The sequence below is a fragment of the Sphaerodactylus townsendi genome, linkage group LG05, assembly GCF_021028975.2.
Source record: "Sphaerodactylus townsendi isolate TG3544 linkage group LG05, MPM_Stown_v2.3, whole genome shotgun sequence".
Taxonomy (NCBI): domain Eukaryota; kingdom Metazoa; phylum Chordata; class Lepidosauria; order Squamata; family Sphaerodactylidae; genus Sphaerodactylus; species Sphaerodactylus townsendi.
The window spans coordinates 5,483,758-5,502,376 of NC_059429.1; the positions used below are offsets into that span (position 1 = coordinate 5,483,758).

The following is an 18,619-nucleotide window of genomic DNA, read 5'->3' on the forward strand; positions in this document are numbered from 1 at the left end:
AAGCGGGGTTTGGGTTGCAATTTGGGCACTCGGTCTCAAAAAGGTCCACCATCACTGTCCTATAAGTTGCGTTGCAAGCCCCTTGTGGGGCGCGTTCGTTTTTAGTAAAATGTTCCTGCTTCAAGATTCTTGTGTCTGTCCTTGCTTCCGTTGGGAGATCCTCTCTTCCTGCCGAGCCGTGTTTCGCTGCCGCCCGGTTGGTAGAAGAAGAAGAAGAAGAAGAAGAAGAAGAAGAAGAAGAAGAAGAAGAAGAAATACAGAAGAAGAAAGAAGAAGAAGAAGAAGAAGAAGAGTTTGGATTTATATCCCCCCTTTCTCTCCTGCAGGAGACTCAAAGAGACTTACAATCTCCTTGCCCTTCCCCCTCACAACAAACACCCCTGCGAGGGTGGGTGGGCTGAGAGAGCTCGAGAAGCTGTGACTAGCTTAAGGTCACCCAGCCATGGCGTGGGAAGTGTACAGGCTGATCTAGATTTCCCAGCTAAACCTCCCATAGCTCAGGTGGCAGAGCAGGGAAGCAAACCCGGTTCCTCCAGATTAGATACACGAGCTCTTAACCTCCTAAGCCACTGCTGCTCCACTGCTGCTGGTACTGCTTCAGATCAGCAGCATTCATTGTTACCCTGGCAGCAGGTAACATTTGCAGCAGGGCAGGCGGGCATTACCCATCCGCTGGCTTTTTGCTAGGTTTTTTTTGGGGGGGGGAGGATAAGTGCCCAGATCGCATCCCGGATGAGGGATACACGACTAACTGAGTAGCAGCGTGTGTGAACAAGAACGTGGGGTAAAGGTGGGCAGCAGCCAGTGTGATGCACCTTTGTCCCTGGACTCTGCTGCTGCCACAGCAAGGAGAGCAATGCCTCCCCTCCCCCGGGCTTCAGACTGCTGCTACCAAGGCTGCTTACTGAGTGGCTTTTAATAGCTCCCAGACCACGCGGCTCACCGACGGCGCAGGGGGGGACACATAAGAACATGCCAGCTGGATCAGACCAGAGTCCATCTAGTCCAGCTCTCTGCTACTCGCAGTGGCCCACCAGGTGCCTTTGGGAGCTCACAGGCAGGATGTGAAAGCAATGCCTGCCTCGCTCTAAGCCTGTTGCTCCCCGGATCACCTGGTCTGCTAAGGCATTTGCAATCTCAGATCAAGGAGGGATCCAAGATTGGTAGCCATAAATGCGACTTCCTCCCTCCAGAAATCTGTCAAGAGTCCCCTTTTAAAGCTATCCCGTATGGTTGGCCATCACCACCTCCTGTGGCAGCATGTTCCAAACACCAATCACCACAAGTTCGCGTTGAAGAAGTGTTTCCTTTTACAGTAGTCCCTAATTCTTCCCCAGCATTTTCAATAAGATACCCCCTGGTTCTAGTAGTATTGTGAGAAGAGGGAGAAAATTTCTCTGTCAGCATTTCTACCCCAGGCATAATTTTAGAGACTTCAATCATATCCCCCCCTCAGCCGCCTCCTCTCCAAACTAAAGAGTCCCCAAACGCAAAGCCTCTCCTCATAGGGAAGGTGCTCCAGTCCCTCAATCATCCTTGTTGCCCTTCTCTGCACCTTCTTTCTATCTCCTCAATATCCTTTTTTGAGATCGTGACAGAACTGGACTGGGACTCCCAAGTGCCTGGTGCCTGCGGCTTTATATAAAGGGCATGACAATCCTTACAGTTTATTATCAATTCCTTTCCTAATGATCCCAGCATAGAGTTTGCCTTTTCACAGCTGCCACGCATTGAGTTGACATTCCCATGTCAACACAAACGGGACTGACACAGCGAGTATAGTGAATAAAAGAAGGTTTTATTGAGATGCGGACCTACGTGTCAGCACCTCCGCACCACGGCAACTGCAACTGCCTAGGCAGCTTTACAACATCTTAAAAGCTTTCCCGCCCGAGTCTAGGAGTCAGGACAGCCCACCACCATTCATTAACAAAATACACGGTAACCAATCATGCATTTGCAATACATGGGAACCAATTGAGTTCGGCGGGCAGCCCTTCTTGGATTTGGCGGCTGGGTAAGGCGAAGTGATGGCGTGAGCACTGGCGGGAAGAACAAAGAGGTCCTTGGCAGGGTGGGAAGCGAACTTGATGATGATGGCTATAGCTGCCGCGAGATTAGGCAGGGTGGCTTCTTCCGGGGTCCCCTTGTCCAGCCCATCCAAAATTTTACAAATTGAAAGGGACCGACCGGGTGGGCAAGGGGTGGATTCCTGCCTTGAGCCAAGGAGGTTCCAATACGGGCCGCAAAGGCAAAAGATAACTATCAACCCTACTTTCTACCTAACACAGTTTGTTCCTACCTATCTAATACAGAAACACAACATTGTTCCATCTGTATTAAAAACAAGTCCAGAAGGGGAATAAATTCACTTCTGGCTCCGCTATCAGACCCAGCACAGCCTCACCCCGCATATGCCCCCACCCCCCGCTCATTTCCACTCCCAGACAAGTGCTCCGTTTGTCTCAGAATCACGGGGTGAGTCAGCCTTGTGTTGTTGTGTTGTGTTTTCTCAATCGTGGAGGACAGGCAGTTCTTGTCAGAGAAGGAAGCAGGCAGGAGGGAACTTGCGGCGAACAAAGAACGCTCTCTGGGGAGCCTCGGACGCTCACTCCGCAGCTGTCCAAGGAGGGCCTCCGTCTCCACTGTGTGTCGGGAATGGAGAGGGACAGATTCAGCTAAGATTGGCTGGCTCCACCTCAGTGATGTCATAGTTCACGACGACACCTTCCATCCCGAGAGACCTGCGTGGCCAAGGCTGCCTTCCTGGTCTTGGAGAGTGGAGCCCCCGACACAGATGAGTTACTCCTCCTTCTTCTTCTTGACCTGACCCACAGATGGGGGGATCACTTAAAAAATTATTCCGGAACAGAATTGCCCAGTCCCTTTGAAGATGGAACGTTTATAGGTGGGAGACCACACTAGAGCTTGTGAGCAAAGAACAAGCGGGGGGGACGGGACTTTCTTCCAGGTCTGGCCTGTCTCTCCTCCACGCCGCGTCCCTATTGGCGAGCCCTCAGTGGGTGAGGCAGCAGGTTGGCCTCGCGATGGAGGAACCCCTCCAACCAGAGATCCCGGCTCCTCTCCATGGGCACTCCTTTCTCCAGGCGTCCCACTTCCAGCTTGGTTTCGATCGCCGTCCGGAAGGCAGCACGGTGGCCTCCTCCTACCGTCTCGACTACCCTCCTCGCTGGGGCACCTTCCTGCACCAGCCCATCCTGCCCCCCAAGTGCACGAGTGTGTTGAACCAGGACATGGGGGACCTCTGGGAGCCCAGATCGGAGTATCTCGACTCCTACCCAGCCCGGCCTCTGGCAGCGAGGCCCGATGTCTGCCTACCGGTCTCCTGTCTCCAAATGCACTCCGATGCTCGGCGCCATGTTTTGACCTCCACCACCCAGGCGAACTATGCGTGCCCTTCCGAGGTGTTGCCCACACAGCCACATCGAGTGGACAAGTGGGATGACAGCATCCCGGAGGGTGACAAAGAGAAGGTGCCGCTACCTCCCTCGCTCTACCAGCAGTCCTACTGTCCTCACCAAGAACGCCCAGCGGTCAGGGCCCCAGCCGAACATTTGGAGTGCGTATGGCCACCTGATGGCAAGCCAGACACAGGTTCCTTCCCCTCCCGGGGGGTCAGGGAGGCCCGTTGTGGTGGGCATGACAGGCCTTGTCTACCAAATGGGTGGACCTCTTGTGGCAGTGATGGCGAACCTATGGCACGGGTGCCAGAGGTGGCACTCAGAGCCCTCTCTGTGGGCACACACAAACAGAGTTCATCATGTGGGGCGGGGGTGATTCCCCCACCACCACCACACACACATCTAGGCTGGCCTGGGCTGCTGGGCTCGATTATTAGCATTAAACCTAAGATCTACCGTGTTCCCCAGATATAGACAGTGTCTTATATTATAAAGACAGTGTCTTATATTAATTTTTGCCCCAAAGATGCGCTATGTCTTATTTTCAGGGGATGTCTTATTTTTTCTGTGTTCTGTTAAGTGGGCATGCTAGAAACAAACTGCTATGTCTTACTTCGGAGGGATGCCTTATATTTTAGCACTTCAACCGGAAACCTCCACTATAATACTTATTTTTTGGGGATATGCTTATATTGAGGCAGGGTAGTTTTGAGGGGAAGCAGGTGTAGGGTAACCCTGTTAAAGCTATTTAAACCCACTGTGAATTTTCATGCAAAGAACTAAAGTCACGATCCTTTACCTGGGATCAAGCTCAGTTGCTGTGATGGGGCTTGCTTCTAGAGTAAAACCCTCCTAGGGTCAGCGATTCACTGTTGGAAGAGAGTTGCAGTTTGCTAAACAAAGCCAACAACTACCACCAAGCTTACTCGAGTAGCACCTCCAGAATAACCGTTTTCTAAACTAAAACCTCAGTGTTCCCAGGTTAATTGCGTATGACACTCTCACGATAAATAAATTGGGTTTTGGGTTGCAGTTTGGGCATTCCCGGTCTCGAAAAGGTTCGCCATCGCTGTCTTATGGTTTTGGGGAACCAGGTTTGTTTTGAGCTGTGAACCTCACCCTCAGTTCCCAGGGGTTCTTCAAGCAGCCGCATTAGAAGGCTGGTTTGGCTGCTGAGAATTCAGGTTGGAGAACAAGTAGAACATGGGGATCACTAGAGCAGAGGCAAATGGCATTACAGGATTGGATTCAGAGAGCGGCACGGTCTGGGAGAAACCTGGCGAGGCGCCGATATTTCAGCTAGTGTGGTTTGAATTTTTCTTCAGGCAAATGAACTCATGAACCACTCTGCGGGATCCTCCCTCTCACACACCTGCCCAGCCTTTCCCCAGGGTCGGGTTAAATAGCACCAGGTCTGCTGAGATGGGCTAATACTTTCGGGGCGCTCCTGTTCTCTCGAGGAGGCAGAGCGAAGCCATGTTGCCAGGGAGCTAGCTGCCTTCCCTCTGCTCTCATGCTGAGGCAGGCCCAAAAACCAAAGCTGCTCCCTCCTTGAGACAGGTCTGTACTCGGGACCGTATTACCCCATATGTCCCTACTAGGCCACTGCGTTCAGCAGAGGCCAATTTGCTGACAGTCCCACAAGCCCCTCATGATCACGACTGGCCTCTGCAGACCAGGACCTTTACAGCCCTAGCCTGCCTGGTGGAACATAACAGCAGTGGGCGTGGGAGGTTCAGGAGGCTGATGTAGTCTAATCTGGAGAACCGGGTTTGGATTCTCACAAGCTCTACCGCCTGAGCTGGGAGGCTTATCTGGGAATTCAGATTAGCCTGGGCACTCCCACACACGCCAGCTGGGTGACCTTGGGCTAGTCACAGCTTCTGGGAGCTCTCTCAGCCCCACCTACCTCACAGGGTGTTTGTTGTGAGGGAAGACAGAGATTGAGCCCTTTGAGTCTCCTGCAGGAGAGAAAGGGGGGATATAAATCCAAACTCCTCCTCCTCCTCCTCCTCCTCTTCCTCTTCTTCTTCTTCTTCTTCTTCTTCTTCTTCTTCTTCTTCTTCTTGATTTTTTATGTTTATCTCTTATTTGAATTTTATGTTGTTCACCGCCCAGAGCCCTTCGGGGGTTGGGCGGTATATAAGTTGAAAAAATACAAAAAATACAAAAATAAAAGAAAAATACTGAGACTACAATTCCCATCAGCCCCTGCCTGAATACCCCACATGGTGTCAAACTTGTGGCCCTCCAGATGTTCATGGACTACAATTCCCATCAGCCCCTGCCTGAATATCCCACATGGTGTCAAACTTGTGGCCCTCCAGATGTTATGGACTACAGTTACCATCATCCGGGATGATGGGCACTGTAGCCCATAACATCTGGAGGGCCGCAAGTTTGACACCTGTGCCTCAGTGCATAGAATCACACCTGTTTCCTGCTTTCTCCTGTTCTGGCAACTCAAAAACTCAGGAATTCTCTCTTCCTTGTTAGGAAGTGACTCCACCCTGATGGGCGATGGCAAAGTCCGCTTTGACAGCCTTTACAAGTCCCAGTACACGGGGGAATGGGCCTCTCCACCCAACCATTGCCATCAGGTAAACCAGTGGTTCTCAACCGTCCTAATGCCGCGACCATTTAACACAGTTCTTCATGTTGTGGTAACCCCCAACCCTAACATTTATCCATTTTACAGATGGAGAACACTGATGCAGAGAGTCTTAGGCGACCCACAACCCAGAAGGGTGGATTCGACCCTAAAGGGATGTAATGAGTCAAACATGATGACCAGTAGAGGGCTTACTGGTGCAGTTGGTGGGACCAGGGTTTGGAGAGGAGACGTCTGAGGGGGGATATGATTGAAGTCTATAAAATTATGCCTGGGGTAGAAAATGTTGACAGAGAGAAATTGTTCTCTCTTTCTCACAATATTAGAACCAGGGGGCATCCATTGAAAATGCTGGGGGGAAGAATTAGGACTAATAAAAGGAAACACTTCTTCACGCAACGTGTGATTGGTGTTTGGAATATGCTGCCACAGGAGGTGGTGACGGCCATTAACCTGGATAGCTTTAAAAGGGGCTTGGACAGATTTATGGAGGAGAAGTCGATTTATGGCTACCAATCTGGATCCTCTTTGATCTGAGATTGCAAACGCCTTAGCAGACCAGGTGCTCGGGAGCAGCAGCAGCAGAAGGCCATTGCTTTCACATCCTGCATGTGAGCTCCCAATGGCACCTGGTGGGCCACTGCGAGTAGCAGAGAGCTGGACTAGATGGACTCTGGTCTGATCCAGCTGGCTTGTTCCTGCAGATCCAGGTGAAGCCGTGACAGGAAAAACCAAGTTCTTAGATTTCTGACTAGATTCCTTCCTGGCCATCCTCAGGAGCCTCTCTTGGGAAAGAGAAGAAGGAGAACGGCAGTAACTCTTTCCAGGGGCCTGAGGGTAGAAAAAACTGTTTCCATAAGCAAGTCAGAACTGACCCACCGGATCAGACCATCATCATGTCTCCAACAGTGGTCAGAAAGCAGGGTACCAAAGCAGTTCCGTGTGTGTGTGAATGTGTTGTCTTACAGCAATGGAGGCAGCATGTCGTTTTGGCCAGTGAGAGGTGCAGGGGGGCAACTCTGCCGTCCTGTTCCCCCCCCCCCAAGCCCTTTTATTGACAGTTTACAAGAGGAAAAACAAACAGGGCAGGCAGGCAGGGTAAACACAATACAATGGACAGGGCAAAGAGCACAGGGGGATTTGGGCAGGAGATTTGGCATTTGCACGTACACACATTGGGTAGAGGGGTCTTGCAGTAATGTCAGCAGTTTTCTCCGAAACCACATTTGGGAAGGAAAGGTCAGTGGCACGCGAGAGGCCTTTTTCCAAGCAGTGTATTGCTGTACTCTGGCTAGGTGGGGGCGCACAAGCAATGTGCTGCGAACCGAGAGCCTCCCATTCTGAGACCCTTTCCAAGCAGAATGGCTGCCGTACTCGGGAGCCTCCCAGGCGCTGTGCCCCGCAACATGAGTGTCTGTGTGACCCCCCCCCCCCATCCATTTTGGCACACAGAAGAGCTCTGTGCCACGGGCCCATGCCAGATCCAGGCCTCACAGCATTTTAAAATCACTGCAAAATGGCAGCCATGAGTTCACTGTGATGTTTAATTGGGGTCTCAATCTCCCGATTTTAGAAAAGAAGTCTAAAATTTTCTCAGTTCGGAGAACCGGTTATTAATTATTAACTCCACTAGGGACAAGGGGGTAACCTCTGTCCCTGGGTACAACAAATCTCGTCAAGTGGGGAATGCAAAATCACCCCCAGGGCCCCCTGCAGCCCCCCATGGCACCCCCCCATGTGTGTATGAACTGTATGAAATAATACAATATATAGTAATTCTATTTTTTTTCCGTTCATTGGTATAAAGGTTGGGAAAGTATTATAGGTAAAGATTTTTCATTTTCTTTTTTTCTCCTTGAAATTTATATTGGAAAGAGAGGAGTTGAAACTACTCTTTTAGATCTCTCCCTCTGTTAGTTTTCTTTCGAATGGAATAGATAAAGTAGTTATAGGAATCTGAAGGGGAAGTAGAAAGTAGGGAGGGAGGGAAATATGGGAAGGGGGAGGCAATATAGGATGTTTTAGTTGTGGGGGGTTGAGAGAGATTGACAATTAGATATGTTTGTAATATGTTAACAATTGTAAACAGTTTTTGGTTTCTCTCCTTATGTTATTATTTAAAATCAATCAATATAATTATATAAAAAAGAAATAATACACTACCTTTCGGTATATTGCTTTTTTAATACTTTAAACAGTCATTATTTGAATCTAGAGGTGGAACGAAGGGGAACTGTACCTGGGGCATGCGCCCCCTGCGTCCTTGCCACAGCCCCGCCTAGGAATGCCCCGCCCCTGGAATGTCAGGCCACGCCCCCGTTGTGCCCCGCCCAGTCCCATTGGCGCTACGCCACTGTTTGAATCCCACCACCATCGGAACCTGTTACTAAAATTTTTGAAACCCACCACTGCCCCCACCCACTGCCTTGCACTGGCAGCCACGGAAGCGATGGGGAAGAGATGACAGCCTTCCCCCGAGTCTGCGTGGAGAACACCTCCATGAGCAGCAGAAGAGGAGTTCCTTGGAACCAGGGGGGGCCCTGTGTGAAGAAAGCCCCCCCTCCGTCCGGGACAGGTTCCGACTTCTGTGCTTGTCTCCCGTTTTCACTCCCAGGGTTTGATCTCCGTGGTGTTTGGTGACCCCCGCTGCAGGGATGCCGTGAGTGAACACCGGCATGCTTATTCTGCCCCCCATCATGCCCCCCATCTGTGGTAAGGACCCCCTCCCCAGTGAGTTGGGTTGGGGTAGGGTGCAGGGTTCATAGAATCGTAGAGTTGGGTTAGGGTCATAGAGCAAGGCGACCAGAAGTCCCGCTTTTGGTGGGACAGTCCCACCTTAAACCAATTTGTCCCGCGTCCCGTGGGTTTTTTTACTGTCCCAATTTTTGGAAGGCTGCCGCACTGCCTTGTGGGGCGCTCCCGGTTCCCGCCCTGTGACAGGGCGGGAAACAGGGAAGCGCTCCAGAAGGCAGTGCGCTCCAGCGGCCGTGCGCACACCCGCCCTGGTCCCGGTTTAAAAAGGTGACAATCTGGTCATTTTATCATAGAGGCCAATTAGGCCAACCTGCTGCTCAATGCAGGATCAGGCTAAGAGCATCCCTGACAGGCAGAGGTGTATGGGGGGAATGGTGCCCAGGGACAACACCTGCTCTGGGTGCCCCCCTGCCCCCACTCCCCCCCCACCGCCCCGACGGCCAACTTGAGCTGGGCAGGCAGGGGCAGCAGCTGACCGCTGACAGGGGGCGGCAGCTGGCGGGGGGGCAGCTGACAGACCTGCATCTTGCTACGACCCACTGGCTGCTGCACCCCCCTCCCCAACCTCCATTGGCGGCGGCCCTGCTGCCTCGTGTTCGGCCTCTTGCAGGGCCAGGCCAAGGGGCACCTGACATGCCTGGGGAAGGTTTTGGTCTGTTGCGCCCCCACGTGACCACATAGGTTTTGCCCCCCCCCCACATGAGCAGCTGGGTGGCGCCTGGCGACATGGGTTACCCCCTCCCCCGTCCACCTGGCAGGTGCGCCCCTGCTAACAGGTGTTTGTTTGGCCCCTGCTTGAAGGCTGCCAGTGTCTCAAATTTTCCCTTCTCCCCCCCCTCGTGTGTTGCCTCCTCAGCCGCTATGATGCTAACCGAGCGGCCCAGCAAGTCTTCCAGACAAATATCCCAGCGGGTGATGGACGCCAATCTTTCTCTACCACCATGAAAGAAGCATTTCAGTGGAAAGATGCTGGTAAGGTATGGGTCTCGCTTGGGAAAGGTCAGCCCAAGGGGACATATTCACACCCCCTTCACATATTGCATGGTTTTTAAAAAAATAAATAATTTGTGAGGTCTGGCTCAAAGAACTTTGCACGTGTTCAGAGCACTGATAGCACAGGTGCCCAGGACTAAACGTTGGTGCAAATTTGGCTTCCATCTGATAGGCACAGGGCAATGCCCTGTCCACAAAGCAAAAGCTCTGACCGGTTACAAAAATAACCATCCAAAAGCTTCTTCAGTGTTCAGAGATTTATTGTTTTCATTCAATTCTGCGCAGAAGAGGGAACTCTCCTCTGTTAGCAACAGGGAGGAGGTTCAAAGGGGCTGTTGCTTGCGTAACATAATTTATACCCTCTTACAAACATCCCTCCTTGTCTTCCGACCATTGGCTAGATTTGGAATACGTACACATTGCCGTTTGAATCTCCACTCCTCTCCAAAGCCCACCTTGCTTTCCACAATTGGGCGTGTATTCTTTATGTCGTCTTGCCCCGTTCAGAGATCTTGGTTGCTATATCAACTAAGATTTTACTTCATCTTTATCTGTATTTGTAACTTCGTATCTCTACTGAGGGGCCCTGTTTTCCCAAATCAAAGCTTAGTGTCAGGCTGCTCTATGAGTTTCGTTTCTTCCAATGAAAGTAAGTTTTTGAAGTGCTTGGTACCCAGTGAATTACTCTAAAATAACTTGTATGATTAAATACAATGGCTTAAAACATCAAAAACGATATGTCCATATCACATCTAATGTTGTCTTTGGATTATTTCTAGGACCAGCCTACGCTTCATACCCTGATAAGAACATGTCATCTATCCTTCGAGGGGATGAAAGTGCCCAAAAGAACAAAGGAAACATGAGCATGAGCTCGTTCTACTTCAGAGAGGTCTGAGACATCACAGACACGCAGTTCCCATCACCCTTTCCGCTGCCTTGTCCTCGAGAGTGCGACCCCAGAGCCCACCCTCCAAGAAAGACAAGACAATTTGGGGGAAGGGTCTGTGTTGGAGAGAGCCTCCCTGATAGGTCAGAACCACTGTGACCCTGTTCCCAACACACTTTCTATGTCGACAGTGGAGCAGCAGTGGCGTAGGAGGTTGAGAGCTCGTGTATCTAATCTGGAGGAACCGGGTTTGATTCCCAGCTCTGCCGCCTGAGCTGTGGAGGCTTATCTGGGGAATTCAGGTTAGCCTGTGCACTCCCACACATGCCAGCTGGGTGACCTTGGGCTAGTCACAGCTTCTCGGAGCTCTCTCAGCCCCACCTACCTCACAGGGTGATTGTTGTGAGGGAGGAAGGGCAAGGAGATTGTCAGCCCCTTTGAGTCTCCTGCAGGAGAGAAAGGGGGGATATAAATCCAAACTTTAACTCTCTTAATAAGAGCAGCAGTGGCATAGTGGTTAAGAGCAGGTGTACTCTAATCTGGAGACACCGGGTTTGATTCTGCCGCCTGAGCTGCGGAGGCTTATCTGGGGAATTCAGGTTAGCCTGTACACTCTCACACACGCCAGCCGGGTGACCTTGGGCTAGTCACAGCTTCTCGGAGCTCTCTCAGCCCCACCTACCTCGCAGGGTGTTTGTTGTGAGGGGGGAAGGGCAAGGAGATTGTAAGCCCCTTTGAGTCTCCTGCAGGAGAGAAAGGGGGGATATAAATCCAAACTCTTCTTCTTGTTCTTCGGAGAAGCTTAGGTATGGCCGCTGCTGGTGACCATAGCCCTGCTGTTTTCACAGTGGGGGAAAAAAATCTCCCTTCTGCAAAGCAAAACCACCCATTTTTGCAGTTTTTGGTTTCAAAGTGCCATTTTTTTGCAGTTAAATCATGCATTTTTTGCACTGATTGCCGTAAATGGTGCACAGTTGTAAAAACAGAATCAACAGACACCAGCAGCAGTAAAACATCAGCACCTGTGTGACCTTTAAGGCCTTACGCTGCCTGGGACCCTCGTACCTTTGGGACCGCATTACCCCACATGTCCCTACTCGGCCTCTGCGTTCGGCAGAGGCCAATCTACTGGTGGTCCCTGGCCCCTCCATGATGCGGCTGGCCTCCACTTGGGCCAGGACCTTCTCAGCCTTGGCCCCTGCCTGGTGGAACACTCTCCCTCCAGCTGTCCGGGCCCTGCGGGATCTGGGTGAATTCCGCAGGGCCTGTAAGACTGAGTTGTTCCGCCGGGCTTTTGGAGTGTCCAGCCGCTGATTGAGGTGCCCCTTCTACACCTTGCCATCCTGGGGACCCACTTTTTTGTTCTGATTCCCCCACCTTGGGAGGGTTTAATTTGAGTTTGCTGACGCCATTTTATTGAATCTACCGCTGTTTTTTAAATCTAAATTATTTTAACGGTTTTGTTGTATATATCATATGTAGAATCTGTGTGGTGAACCGCCCAGAGCCCTCCGGGGGGCTGGGCGGTATAAAAATCCCATAAATAAATAAATAAAATAAATAAACTTACCCCAAAAAAGACCATATTTATGCCCCCCCTAAGGTTTCTGGGAGGCCCTGGGTCAGTCATGTACTCTCAGCCCTGGCCTTGGCTGGTATTTGGTGGGAGGCAGACCTCCCAGGAATACCAGGATCATGAACACAGAGGCAGGCAAGGGCAAACCAGCTCTGAACAGCTCTTGCCTTGAAAGATCTTGCCTGAGCCCTCCGGGGGAGGGCAGTCTATAAACCTAATTATTATTATTATTATTAATATTATTAATATTATTAATAATAATAATAGTAGTAGTAGTAGTAATACTAATACTACTAATACTACTACTAATAGTAGTAGTAGTAATACTAATACTAATACTAATAATAGTAGTAGTAGTAATACTACTACTAATTATTATTATTACTACTACTACTAATAGTAGTCGTAATAATAATAATACTAATACTACTAATACTAATACTAATAGTAGTAGTAATAACAATACTACTAATACTACTACTAATACTAATAATAGTAGTAGTAATACTACTACTACTACTAATAATAATAATAGTAGTAGTAGTAGTAGTAGTAATACTAATACTAATACTAATACTACTAATTATTATTATTACTACTACTACTACTACTACCACCACCACCACCACCACCACCACCACCACCACCACCACCACCACCACCACCACCACCACCACCACCACCAGTAGTAGTAGTAGTAGTAGTAGTAGTAGTAGTAGTAGTAGTAGTAGTAGTAGTAGTAGTAGTAGTAGTAGTAATAATAATAATAATAATAATAATAATAATAATAATAATAATAATAATAATAATAATAATAATAATAGCCCAGCCAGGGGTTGCCCTAAGTCAGCTGTGACTGGACAGCAAAAAAAAAGGTTAGAGAAGCCCCCTGACCCGGATGGCCAAAGGTCGCCTGATCACATCAGATCTTAGAAGCAAAGCAGGGTCAGGCCTGCTTATTCCTCGAATGAGAGACCCCCGAGGTATACCAGGACTGTGATGTGGAGGCAGGCAATAGCACGCCACCTCTGAGCATCTCTTGCCTGGAAGAGCTCTGGGGTGGCCCGGAGTCAGCTCTGCATTGGCTGCAACCTCTGAGGGCCATTTTCTACTTGTGTGGAAATGCTGGTCGTTCTTTCTAAATGAGGGAAATGGACACAGCGAAATGAAGCAAATATTATTGATTAGATCAGATCAAAATGTTCCAATATTCTTTCTAGGATATCTAGTGAAATGGGAGGATCAGGTAGACTCCCTTTCCTTCTGGACAATTCCGACAATGAAACTTGTGCATGGGTAGCACAATTTTTACGGGAGGTGATGCACAATCAATAATTTATATTCTATCTTAAACCTTTGTATTTGTGTATCTTTTATCTCAGGTTTTTTTATTGTGTTATGATTATTGTTATGCCAAATAAAAGCTTATTATTATTATTATATTATATTCTTGATTGGGAGGCATGTCAGATTCACTATGATGTACCCCCAGCTTGTCTTCTGGGTATTATGGGATAGGCCCCTCAAATCTATTCCACTGGGATGTGGAGGGAGGTGACGAGGGATCTGAGTTCCAGTCCCCACTTCTCCATGAAACACACCCTGGGTGAGTGTGGGTCAGTCTCTGGAAGATAAAGAGAGCAAACCCAGCCCACAGTCACTTCTGCTCTCCAGAGTGGGTCCTGTTCTCTTCCTTGGGTCAAGTACAAGATAGAAATTTGGCAAAGGGACAGCTCAGCCTCAGGCTGAAAGGGTCAGAGAGCTGCCCCGTCAGAGACCCAGCCAAGAGCCAAGTTCAAGGAGGCTGCAGCCTTCCACACTCCCCGCCCCTTCTGTGGCTGTGTTCACTTCTTGCTTTTCTCCACCCAGCTAAGCATCAAGGACCTGAAGTCGCAGAAGCCTAGCAGCCCGAAAAGCCGGTTAGCAGCACCCCTCGGAGACAGGCGCTTAGGATCCTTCAGCACCACCCAGCAGTCGGACTACCGGCAGCCCCCCCAGACCCGCAGAGCACACGTCAACAGCGCTGACCTGATGAAGAGCAACATCGCCTTCAATTTTCCTGGTAAGCAGGCAGTGGTGTACCGCCCGTGGGGTATCGCATGTCCCCAGACTCACGCCATTTGATCGCACGGGGGTGGGGAGGGGGTGCCAAGCCTCCCTCCATGCTCAGTGGCAGGCGGCTCAGGCAGGCAGCTCAGGTGGGCACTGCAGCCGCAGGCCTGAGCCGCCCAACAGAGTTGCCTGCTGCCGAGTGCGGAGGAAGCCGCGGCGGCTGAGACCTGGAGCCCCACACTGAAGCCAAGCGCCACCCTGGCTGACAAGCCACAGGAGCTATAAGTGGGGTCGTGCGGGGGGGGGGGGGCAGCGTGCGGGGAGCCAGTCATGCCCCGGGTGCCATTTTCACCTGGTACGCCTCAAGAAGAAGAAGAAGAAGAAGAAGAAGAAGAAGAAGAAGAAGAAGAAGAAGAAGAAGAAGAAGAAGAAGAAGAAGAAGAAGAAGAAGAAGAAGAAGAAAAAAGAAGAAGAAGAAGAGTTTGGATTTATGTCCCCCCTTTCTCTCCTGTAGGAGACTCAAAGGGGCTGACAATCTCCTTGCCCTTCCCCCCTCACAACAAACACCCTGTGAGGTAGGTGGGGCTGAGAGAGCTCCGAGAAGCTGTGACTAGCCCAAGGTCACCCAGCTGGCATGTGTGGGAGTGTACAGGCTAATCTGAATTCCCCAGCTAAGCCTCCGCAGCTCAGGCGGCAGAGCTGGAAATTGAACCCGGTTCCTCCAGATTAGATACACGAGCTCTTAACCTCCTACGCCACTGCTGCTCCTAAGCGCCCCCCACCCTTCCCCTCCCACCCATCAATCACACCTTCTGTTTTATTTCTCAACCCTTGTTTCCAATGCAGATACTGGCATTTCCACCACTACCCAGGATATGCTCCTCCCTCACCAGTTGCAAAAGCACCCGATCCCAGAGGACCTCCTCCAGAAGGTAGAGCTCTCCCTTCACTTCCTCACAGAGATGTGTGACCCAACCCACAGGGCCCCTGCCAGGAGTCCGGGGCAGGACCTGCCCAAAGCTCCGGGGCACCTGTGGTGAACAGTGACCACAGCAGCCCCGAGGAGTCAAGAGGGATGGAGATGGTGGCCTACGGGTTGGGCCAGCGGTCATAGTCAGGCTGAGGTGGGGTGGGGTCAAAGCCCAGGGCCCGCAGCTAGAGGGTACCCAGCATGCTCCCCGGCTATCTCTTTTCCCTGGTGACTGCAGTGATAGTCAGAGAACACCACCTGTCCCCAATGGCACCTCCCCATTTTCACTGCCTGCTCGGCCACTCCACCTCCACCCCAGCCCTGATCCATTTCACGGTTCCTGTCAATGGGACATAGGGCCTTTCCCCACTTACCTGAAGCCCCGCGCTAATTGAGGAGAGTAGCGCGGGGTCCCCCGGCACTCCCCACGCAGGAGGGCGTAGCGGCGACAAGCATAGCCGCCTCTAACGCTGCTAAAGCTGTCAGCCCCCCCAGCTGAGGCATCCCCTGGCGCTCTTGCAAAGGCCTTTTGATGAAACCCCCCGCAGAGTCTTGGCGGGTCGTGAAAGAGGACGTCTGGTAGCATCCCAGGGATTACCCACTTGCTTGCTAGAGGAATTACTTGGCGCAGTGACGGGCTCGAGGGGAAAGTGGGGAAAGGCCCCAAGAGGCTGAACCCTGAAAATGGCTTCATTTAACTACTAGCTGTTTTGATTCTTTCTCTTTTTATTGCAACAAAAAACTATGCAACTGCGGTGAAGATTACAAAAGACAATCATCATCCACACGGTCACATCAGAAGGCTTTGACGTTTGTTCCTCGTGAGCATTTCAGAAAGCGCCTGTGTGGCCCAGGGACCCCCGCCCCCCCCCCCCCAGTGGCTGAGGATCCTCTCCTGAAGCTCTTCAGAGCACCATTCCCAAATGTGGCCCCCCGCCCTGTGTTTCAAGAACATGGGTGAGGCCCTCACTGGTGTGATTCAGGTAGCTCCCAGTGGATCTCAGAGTGATCCTGGGCCCCAGGGCAAACCTCAAGGATGGTAACCCAGAACCACTGGCCTGAGAGAGGCAGTACTGTTAGGTAGAACCACAAGCAAGGGGTGTGTGTGTGTGAGAGAGAGAGAGAGAGGGGGGGAGGGAGGGGGGAGAGGGAGGGAAGGAGGGAGGGAGAGGGAGGGGGGGGGGGAGGGAGGGAGGGAGGGGGAGGGAGAGAGGGAGGGAGAGAGGGAGGGAAGGAGGGAGGGAGAGGGAGGGGGAGGGGGAGGGAGGGAGAGAGGGGGGAGGGAGAGAGGGAGGGAGGGAGAGAGGGAGAGGGAGGGAGGGAGGGAGAGAGAGAGAGGGAGGGAGGGAGGGAGAGAGAGGGGGAGGGAGAGAGAGAGGGGGAGGGAGGGAGGGAGAGGGAGGGAGGGAGAGAGAGAGAGAGGGAGGGAGGGAGAGGGGGAGGGAGGGAGAGAGAGAGAGAGACTCCCACCACCCATTGCCACTGCCTGACAGTCTGCCTTTGGGAGATGGGTACTGTTAGCATGGTGTGCTTGGAGTATGGGTTGGAGAAAGTTTGGAGGGGGCAGTGGCTGCAATAAGCTGGGCAGTGGGGGATGCTCCTACAAGGCTGACCAGGGTTTGCCCCCACCCAGCGCAGTGTCTGGAACACCTGCCCCCGTTTGGCCCCAAGCCTGTGACTGCCCCCCATTGGTTCCCACCTTGAGCAGCCACTTCTGAAAGAACCCGTCTCCCGGAGCCCCAACACTTGTGTCACGTGACGTCAGGAACCAGAGGAACATAAGAACGAGCCAGCTGGATCAGACCAGAGTCCACCTAGTCCAGCTCTCTGCTACACGCAGTGGCCCACCAGGTGCCTTTGGGAGCTCACCTGCAGGATGTGAAAGCAAGGGCCTTCTGCTGCTGCCGCTGCTCCCGAGCACCTGGTCTGTTAAGGCATTTGCAATCTCAGATCAAAGAGGATCAAGATTGGTAGCCAGAGATCGACTTCTCCTCCATAAATCTGTCCAAGCCCCTTTTAAAGCTTAAGGAAAGGAGGCTCTTGCCGTGGGGCTCCTCTCAAACCCATCTGGGCGGATCCGAGCCACCTCCAGGCCATTCAGAACCCTTTAATGATGGTTTTGTGGACCACGTTTGGTTTCCTGCAGAGCCACCTTTGGGCTGTCTTCTCACGGAGGTTCCGCTGCTGAATCTTTCCCCCCTCCGTCTCTCCTCCCAGGTCAAACATTCCCATCTGATGCATCCCTGGCAGGGGCAGCGGTGGTTCAGCACTGAACAACGAGAGGCCTATACGGACAAGGGCAGTGGGGCCTGCACGCTCGTTGCAGGCGGAGCCCAGCTCAGCAGCGTCCCTCTGGGGACCATGAAGACCTTTCGGCACCGGCCCAAATGGCCCCCAGGCAGCCAAGCCCACGGAGTCCTTGCCCAAAGCCATTAATAAATCCTCTCTGGGCTTGTCTATATTGCCCCTACCTCACAGGGTGCTTGTTGTGAGGGGGGGAAGGGCAAGGAGATTGTCAGCCCCTTTGAGTCTCCTGCAGGAGAGAAAGGGGGATATAAATCCAAACTCTTCTTCTTCTTCTTCTTCTTCTTCTTCCTTGGAAGGCTGCAGTGTCTTCATCATGGAAGCAAGATGGCCTGGAGGGACGAGCCATGCCACTGCTCGAATCGCCTGTCCCCTTGTCTCACCCCACCTAGACCCTCAATCCCTCACTCCCCACAAGACAGTCCCCCTCCCTTCCCCATGACGATGACGGCACCACCCTCTTTCTTGCAGGACATCTTACAGCACCAAATGTGTGACTATAATACAAAAAGCTCAGTTGGGTGCTGTGTGGTTTCAGGGCTGTATGGCCGTGTTCTAGCAGCATTCTCTCCTGACGTTTCGCCTGCATCTGTGGCTGGCATCTTCAGAGGATCTGATGTAGGAAAGGAAAGCAAGTGGAGTATATATACTGTGAGGTCAAAAGGTGAGGCCATCTGAATAGAAGTAGCTTGGCATGTGAGTCACAATGAAGATAGGAAGGTCAATAGGTGAATGCATAGAAGTAACCTATTGACCTTCCTATCTTCATTGTGACTCACATGCTACAGACTTCATTGTTACTCACATGCCAAGCTACTTCTATTCAGATGGCCTCACTTATTGACCTCACAGTATATATACTCCACTTGCTTTCCTTTCCTACATCAGATCCTCTGAAGATGCCAGCCACAGATGCAGGCGAAACTGCAGGAGAGAATGCTGCTAGAACACGGCCATACAGCCCGGAAATCACACAGCACCCCAGTGATTCCGGCCGTGAAAGCCTTTGACAATACAAAAAGCTCAGTGTTGTCAAGTGTGCCTGTGG

General features: G+C 51.5%; 1 protein-coding gene across 1 annotated transcript; it reads left to right on the forward strand.

Annotated features, from left to right (window-relative positions):
- Positions 1-3,047: 3,047 nt before the first annotated feature.
- TEX45 (testis expressed 45) lies at positions 3,048-15,411 on the forward strand. The gene is made up of 8 exons (XM_048496650.1): positions 3,048-3,654; positions 5,919-6,022; positions 8,648-8,745; positions 9,644-9,759; positions 10,560-10,672; positions 14,115-14,307; positions 15,144-15,229; positions 15,280-15,411. The coding sequence occupies exons 1-8, from the start codon at positions 3,048-3,050 to the stop codon at positions 15,409-15,411; spliced, it is 1,449 nt and encodes a 482-aa protein (XP_048352607.1).
- Positions 15,412-18,619: the final 3,208 nt, after the last annotated feature.

Coding starts and splice junctions, on each gene's coding strand:
- TEX45 (XM_048496650.1), top strand. CDS start 3,048: ATGGAGGAACCCCTCCAACCAGAGATCCCGGCTCCTCTCCATGGGCAC. Junction 8,746..9,643: donor CATCATGCCCCCCATCTGTG/GTAAGGACCCCC, acceptor TTGCCTCCTCAG/CCGCTATGATGCTAACCGAG. Junction 14,308..15,143: donor CATCGCCTTCAATTTTCCTG/GTAAGCAGGCAG, acceptor TTTCCAATGCAG/ATACTGGCATTTCCACCACT.